This window comes from Manis pentadactyla, chromosome 4 (genome assembly GCF_030020395.1).
Source record: "Manis pentadactyla isolate mManPen7 chromosome 4, mManPen7.hap1, whole genome shotgun sequence".
In the NCBI taxonomy this organism is placed as follows: Eukaryota; Metazoa; Chordata; class Mammalia; order Pholidota; family Manidae; genus Manis; species Manis pentadactyla.
The window spans coordinates 545,430-552,822 of NC_080022.1; the positions used below are offsets into that span (position 1 = coordinate 545,430).

The window sequence follows — 7,393 nt, forward strand, 5'->3', positions numbered from 1 at the left end:
AGGGGCTGGGCGCAGGGAGGAAGAGGGCTGTGGGTCAGGACCTGCTGTGTCCTGGCCACTTCTGTTCTTCTCTGCCCCCACCCCTGGCCTGTCTTCCTTCAGAGAGGAGGTTTCCGGGCAATTATATTTGTGCTTCCTCTGGCGTATGTCTGAAGCCCAGCCCTGGCCCTGACCACAACACCCCTGGCTGACCCCTGCACCCCCTAGGGACCCTCCATCTGCCCATGCAGGCCTCTTCTCCGGAGATGCAGGACACAGGAATGAGACTTGCCAGGATGCTGGCAGCAGGGGCAGTGTGGCAGTTGAGCCCCCCCCAGCTGGGGTGGGGGGTGGGGGCATTTCCCCAGGTTCACACAGTTGCTCGTGCGAGCAGGGCTGACTCTGGACACAACTGACAAGGAACTCGCAGCCAGGGCAGGTGGCCGAGCTCAGCCAAGGCTGGGTAGAGGCCCATTCTGACCACGGCCAAGGCTGGGCCTCCCATAATTTCTCCTTCTGGTGGAAAGGCTGGAGGGAGGAGGGTGGCTGCTTCCTCGAGGACCTGAGTCATGGCCAAGAAGGCCCACTCAGTTTTTCCAGAAGGGGCGGAAACTTCCCCGTCAGCCCAGTAGTGCGGGCAGAGATGTGCCTGGGGCCCACCTGGTCCACTGGAGTGGGGGACCAGCCAGGGGCCACTGCCTCACTGCAGGGTGGACCCGCTGTGGCCAACGTCCCTGTCCCAAGCAGGGGGCTGCCCAATGAAGCAAATGACGAACCAAGGAGCGTGTGTGTGTCCACCTGGATGTGCCTCCCCAGTGCCCCCAGGTCAGCTCCCCACTGTACCCCAGGCCTCCTCAAGTTGCTGCCTGCTCTTGGCTGCCACGCACAGCTTCCGTGCCCACAGCAACTGTGTTCTGGGCGTCCGGCGAGGCCCCTCTGGGCAGCACACCTTGGGCTTTGGGGGCTCAAGCCCACTGCTTCCAGATGGAAGCACCAGGCAATCTCTGGTCCCAGCCAAGGCCTGAGGCCTGTGGAGCTGAGCCAGCATGACCACTGCCAAGATTCCCGGCAAGGGGTGGGGGCGGTGGCGACACGGATCTTGCTTGTTCCTGCCCAGCTCCTCAGGCCCGGCTGAGCTGCTTCCTTTTTTAGGCAAAGTCGGAGCTGCAGCCGGTCTCGCAGCGGCTCTCACCTGCCAGAAAGGGAGGAAGGAAAACCACGGAGTCCTATCCGTCCACCCTGCTGAGCATCCTCGGGGTGGGGACATCCTCGTAGAGACCCACCGCCTAGCCCTGTGGGACCTGCGCCCTCCACTTCTGCTGAGAAGAGTGGCTGGCAGATGACAGTGGTCATCCCACAGGAAGACATTTTAGGAGTGGTGGTTGGGGCTCTCTTGGACCTCAACCCCTGCTTAGGGGACACTGCTGCCTCACCTAAGGGCAAAGAATCTGCACTAAGGGGCTGAGCTTCCTTCGAGATGCCCCTTGAAGCCAGCCCTCTCTGGTGTGGCCTAGTGAAGACCCCAGGTCACAAAGCTCCTAGCTCACTGTGGGTCCTTCCAGAGGGCATCTCCTGTGGGTTGCTGGAGGTCTGTCCTCCACCCTGGAGTTTGACCTCAGCCCCGGCCCTAGGCCCCTCACCGGGCAGGACAGCAATAGGTCCAACATGATTACTCTGCACAGGGCTTTAACCAGCTGGCCCCAGCCTCTGCCTCTTCCTCCAAGAAGCCATGCAGGGTGGGAGCTTTGGGCACCCCAGGAAACTTGCCCTCAAGTGTCTCAGGCTTTTGTCCCCTCCCAATGCTCTGCATCCTAAGTTCAGCCTTCCAATCCCTCTTAGTCCTTGGGGACGAATGCCCCAGCGCCCAGCACCATCGCTCCCCTAGCCCTGTGGCTCAGGCAAGGCAAGGGCCTGGCCCTTGCTGGAGAGACATTTTTGGTGTCACCCTTACCCTTTCAACCCATGGAGTTCTCTTGGGCCTGGCTTTAAGGGACTTCCAGTAATGCCCGGTTAGGAGTATTGGGTAGTGGTACTAGGGATAGCAGCGCGGTGGCTCCCTGCTCCCCTCGTGCCTGGGGACAGGGGCAGGATGGACCCCACAGCCTCGCAGCCATAAAGGAAGGCTGCGTGCCTGCCCATGCGTTGGTGCTTTGGAGCTGAGTGCGGCGGGTCGGGCCGCAGCGGGACCCCCGCGTGCGCGCCTCCCCAGAGTCTGTGCGTCTCGGCACGCGGGGAGCGCGCGCCGGGGCGGGGCCTCCGGGGGCGGGGCCTTCCGGGGGCGGGGCCCGAGTCCCGACTGCGCGGCGGCGCGCCCTGCAGCCCCGGAGCGAGCCAGCGGCGAGCGGAGGCCGAGAGTCCGTGGTGCCGTCGCGCGATGCTGCCCTGGACGGCGCTCGGCCTGGCCCTGAGCCTGCGGCTGGCGCTGGCGCTGAGCGGTGCCGAGCGTGGTGAGTGAGGCTTGCGGCCAGCCGGGCACCCCACCACCCGAGCAGGTGGGGGCCCAGATGCCCCAGGCGGCTAAACCTTGCGCCGGATCGCCGGGGCCTGGACGGCGAGGGGGAGGCGTCTGTGGGGGAGGCCGCCCCTGTTCCCACTCCTTCAAATAATGCTTAGAGGAGGGACGGTAAGAGGGCTGGAGTCGCCCTAGCCGACTGGGGAACATGAGGCCACAAGGCGCAGACCAGAACCAAGACACCCCAGGTTCCAGTATGGAGGGGCGCATCTGCCCCCGCGCCCCCAACCCAGGTGCTGGGAGGAAGGGGGATGCCCGGGAGAAGTAGGGTCCCGAGGCTGCTGCAGCAGGTAACCTGCTTCTTGGGTTCAGATGGAGCGGGAGACGGGGCTACGGGAGGTTTGGCATCATCTGTAAGCGGGGCCGTGATTGCACCCCGACTGTTTGGGCTGTGGGAGGAGCTGCCATCATGCCCTGTCTCCCCGCTATCCCTCCACCTCTGCCCCCGGTCTCCCCAGCTGCTTGTGCCCCCTTTCCCCCCACCTAGTGTTACCTGGAGGCTGCTTCTCTGGAAGCCAAGCCTGAAGGAGCAGCCCCCATGGCCCAGGCCTGTCTACCTACTGCTCCTGGGGGCTCGGCTAGGACCCTTGGCTCCAGCCTGCTGGAAGACTTGGCTGAGGAAAAGAAGGGTGTGGGGGCTTGGAGGGGTCAGCTTCCCTTTACAGAGGGCACACCAGCCCAGACAGCACCCCAGGGACACAGCCAGGGTGCAGAGCTGGAACCCACAGACGGTGTGGATCTGTCTCCCACCCAGGGCACTGCCCTGGGACTTTTTGGGTGGCACTGAGCAGGTTTTCAGGGCCTACTAGGGTAAAGGTGAGTACCAGCTAAGGGAAAGCTCAGGCCCTGGGGGTTCTGTCCTGGGTGTGGGGTGTCTGGTGGCCACCACCTTGGGCTGAACCCTTCCCTCTCCCTCAGGCCCCACGGCATCAGCCCCCCAGGGGGACCTGCTGTTTCTGTTGGACAGCTCAGCCAGCGTGTCTCATTATGAGTTTTCTCGAGTTCGGGAGTTTTTGGGGCAGTTGGCAGCCCCGCTGCCCCTGGGCCCTGAGGCCCTGCGTGCCAGCCTGGTGCACGTGGGCAGCCGGCCGCACACCGAGTTCCCCTTCAGCCAGCACAGCTCAGGTGCAGCTGTCCAGGATGCCATACGCACTGCGGCCCAGCGCATGGGCGACACCAACACCGGCCTGGCACTGGCACACGCCAAGGAGCAGCTGTTTGCCGAGGCAGCAGGGGCCCGGCCAGGGGTGCCCAAGGTGCTGGTGTGGGTGACCGATGGTGGCTCCAGCGACCCCGTGGGGCCCCCCATGCAGGAGCTGAAGGACCTGGGGGTCACCATCTTCATCGTCAGCACCGGCCGTGGCAACCTCCTGGAGCTGTCAGCCGCCGCCTCGGCCCCTGCCGAGAAGCACCTGCACTTTGTGGATGTGGACGATCTGCACATTATTGCCCAGGAGCTGAGGGGCTCCATTCTCGGTAGGTGGGAGGGGGCAGGGCCTCGGGACCCCAGCTGGGAACCCAGGAAGGGAGTGTGGGGAGAGGAACTCCTGTGCCTGAAGCAAGGGCCAGGGCTGTGGGGACAGTGGTGTCCCTGGGTCTGGCAGGGAGGTGACACACACAGCTTCTCTGTGCGTCCTTCAGGGACAATCCCAGGCGTGCGGTCTGTGTGCCCCACTGCCTGGGCGGTGGTGGGATAGATGGGCAGACCTGAGCAGACGTGTCCAGGCGGGACTCTGCTGTAGGCCCCACGGAGTTGGGGGCCTGTGTGGGTGGAGGAGCCGAGGGGCCACATCTGGTGGGAGGAAGTGGAGAGGAAGAGTGGGGAGGTTCCAGGACCGAGGACTCTGCAGGTGAGCGGCACACGCTTCTGTATGGGTGCCAGGGCCACCATGCCCGGGGACGGGAGAGCCAGCGGGTCAGGCGAGGCCCGGACACAGAGCTCAGGCCCTGACACCTCAGGCGAGGATGGCCTTGGAGAGGCATGAGTGGGTTTTGCACCACAGGACATCATGGGAATTGCTGGAGAGGAGGCCAGGCCAGGGAGGGCCCCTGCAGGGGCTCAGCTCCTCCTTGGGAGCTGCGTTCTGGACCCCCTGACCCGGCCACACCTCGCGGGGTGGGGTTGGGGATGAAGGGCCCAGTCACTGGCTCGGCCTGCGGTAGCCCATGGAAAACGTCACCAACGCCAGGGCTCTTCCTGAGTCTCCGCCTGCGGGTTAATCATCCACCTGAAACCGGAAGGGGCTGGGCTGCGGTCTGGAGGGTCCTTCTGAAGAGTTCCCCTAGGGACCCCTGGCGTCCGGTGGCCCCTGGGTCAGCCGAGTCTGGAAGGGACTGCAGGAGGCAAGGCAAGCAGCTGGGCAGGAAAAACCCGAGTCTGGCTGGCAGTGAGGCACTGGGGTGGGGGCTCCTGGGATTGGGGGCGGAGTCTGAGCGTGGGGAATGGGCAGGAGAGTGCCAGGCTGGCAGCTGGGGCACCAAGCATTAAAGGAGGAAGCAGCAGATCCCAGCAGACTCAGCCCTGCCCACACATTTATTAGCCTGCACGCCTGTACCCATCACTCAGATAGCTGTGTGGTTCCCCATGTCACGGGCTCAGAAGTAATGCATGTTTGGAGGGGGCCGCACTCGGCAGTCCCCACTCTCCTGGGGACCTGAGGCAGCTGCTCCTGGTGTCACGTCTCCATTTTAGGGCATACCCCGGCGACCTCCCTCCTCCTGACCGCACCACTGGGCCCCTTTGCCTTCACTGTCCAGAGTGGAGCCGACCCTGTGCTGGTTGTCTGTTCTCAGATACCACTGTGGGCCCTGCCACCTTTTAGGGGTCCTGTCCTGGGCACTGGACTGGATGGAAGGTGGCCGTGATAGCTCCCTACAGGTCCGGGTTTGGGGCTGAGGCAGGCAGGCACGCTCCTGAGGGCGCCCCAAGTAGGGAGCTGCACGCCTGCCTTTTCCCCAGCCCAGCACCGTCTTGCGGCTCGTCAGCATCTGCTGGGCGTGGCGAGGCTGGCCTGCCTCCCCAGCCTCCTGTCCCCTAGTCTTCCCTGACCCCCTGCCCCTCCCGCAGACGCCATGCAGCCGCAGCAGCTCCATGCCTCTGAGGTCACGCCAAGCGGCTTCCGCCTGGCCTGGCCGCCCCTGCTGACCGCCGACTCAGGTTACTACGTGTTGGAAGTGGCGCTCAGCGCTGAGCAGGGAACCGCGCGTCGCGAGCAGCTTCCGGGGAACGCCACGGGCTGGGCCTGGGCCGGCCTCGAACCCGACACGGACTACGACGTGGCGCTGGTGCCCGAGTCCAACCTGCGCCTCGTGAGGCCGCAGCGCCTGCGGGTGCGCACGCTGCCCGGTACGGCGGGGCGCCGGGGGCGCCGGGGACGCGGGGCGCGGCCGGGGGCGGGGCCTCGCTCACGCGCGCTCTCCCCGCAGGCGAGGCGGGTCCCGAGCGCATCGTCATCTCGCACGCCCGGCCGCGCAGCCTGCGCGTGAGCTGGGCCCCGGCGTTGGGCCCGGCCGCCGCCCTCGGCTACCACGTGCAGTTCGGGCCGCTGCGGAGCGGCGCGGCGCAGCGCGTGGACGTGCCGGCGGGCCGCAACAGCACCACGCTGCAGGGCCTGGCACCCGGCACCGCCTACCTGGTGACCGTGACGGCTGCCTTCCGCTCGGGCCGCGAGAGGGCGATGTCGGCCAAGGCCTGCACGCCCGTCGGCGAGCGCAGCCGCGCCCCGCGGCCGCCGCCTCCCGGGGCCGGGGGTCCGGAGCCTTGAGCCGTTGCCCCGCCCGCGCAGGGCCCCCTTCTCCCGAACTCGGCGCGGGAGGCGCCCGCCGCCGTGACCAGGGCCTTGCCCTCGGCGACTCCGCGAGATCCCCAGTCCTCTCCCCGCCCGGCGTCTCCAGCTCCCCGCCGGACCCTCCGCTGCCCGGCCCCTTAGCTGGGCCCTCGGTGGTGTCCTCGGGTAGAAGTTAGCGGGGGGGTGGACGGGAGCCTGGGGGAGGGTTGAGAACAACAGGCCCAGACTGGCCCCAGGCCCAGGACAGGCCCCCCGCTGTGTGAAGGGCCCACACCCCTGTGGCAAGGGCTGGTATCGCTTTGAGGGGGCTCGGTCCTGCTGGCCGCGGGGTCCCCATGGCCACTCAGGTCCTGGATGATGGTAGGTGGGGGGGAAGGGCAGGTGCTGGCTCTGGCCCCCGCCCGAGGATTTCCTGAGGCGGACAGGATCTGGCAGAAATCTGGAAGGAGTGCTGGGAGGGTGACCGTGCTCAGTGGCAGGGCGGGTGGAAAGGCGGTCTTCACCTGAACGCTCAGCTGGCCCCGGGGGTCAGTGCCTTCCTGCCCAGGACCCCGCTGAGCCCAGCTACAGCCACTGGGATGCAGGTGACACCTTTCAGGGGAACAGGGGGGGAGCTTGGCATTCAGGGCCCCGGAGGCAGGAGAGCTCCTCACTCTGTGGGCCCCAGCGGTCGCAGGAGGCCATCTTGCTTCGGGGTGGGGGGCTTCCATGCTGGGGCCGGGGACAGTGTTTGCAGGCTGAGTCCATCCCAGCGCTTCCTGCAGCGTCTTCTGACTGCAGCCCCACCGGGCACGGCCTCTGCCTGCACCAGCTCAGTGCTCACGCCGCCTCTTCCCCACTAACCCCCCAGACTCTGAAGTCAGTAAATCAGATGTAAGTCGAGCCCTGCAGTGTTCTAGAGTGCTTTACTTCTCGTCGAAACATGCCAGCCCCATAAAAAGTCCTCGATGGAAGGCCAACGAGGGGGCAGGCTGCTGCGGGAAAGGAGAGGAGCGTCCCCCCACCCCACGCTGGGACTCAGACCCCCATGCCATCAGGGGCCTCCCTGTGAACCTCCTCTTCAGAGTACTCAGGCTGTTTCTGTGGGCTGGGAGGCCACAGTTCGGAGCGGGCA

At 66.2% G+C, this 7,393-nt stretch overlaps 1 protein-coding gene across 4 annotated transcripts; it reads left to right on the top strand.

The window, feature by feature from the left end:
- Window positions 1-2,268: 2,268 nt before the first annotated feature.
- On the top strand, window positions 2,269-7,161 carry VWA1 (von Willebrand factor A domain containing 1). Of its 4 annotated transcripts, none has more exons than XM_036882588.2 (4): window positions 2,269-2,426; window positions 3,410-3,967; window positions 5,559-5,837; window positions 5,918-7,161. In XM_036882588.2, the coding sequence occupies exons 1-4, from the start codon at window positions 2,354-2,356 to the stop codon at window positions 6,253-6,255; spliced, it is 1,248 nt and encodes a 415-aa protein (XP_036738483.2). In that variant the 5' UTR covers window positions 2,269-2,353; the 3' UTR covers window positions 6,256-7,161. The 4 variants fall into 4 exon arrangements, with proteins under 4 accessions (XP_036738483.2, XP_036738484.2, XP_036738487.2 ...); XM_036882589.2 differs by having other exon boundaries at window positions 5,559-5,821; window positions 5,918-6,144; XM_036882592.2 differs by lacking the exon at window positions 5,918-7,161 and having other exon boundaries at window positions 2,276-2,426; window positions 3,805-3,967; window positions 5,559-5,802.
- The last annotated feature ends 232 nt before the right edge of the window (window positions 7,162-7,393 follow it).

Bases quoted from the DNA above. Each gene is read 5' to 3' on its own strand.
- VWA1 (XM_036882588.2), top strand. From the start codon at position 2,354: ATGCTGCCCTGGACGGCGCTCGGCCTGGCCCTGAGCCTGCGGCTGGCG. The intron at 3,968-5,558 runs GTAGGTGGGAGG...CCCCTCCCGCAG, and splicing joins GCTGAGGGGCTCCATTCTCG to ACGCCATGCAGCCGCAGCAG. The intron at 5,838-5,917 runs GTACGGCGGGGC...CTCTCCCCGCAG, and splicing joins GCGGGTGCGCACGCTGCCCG to GCGAGGCGGGTCCCGAGCGC.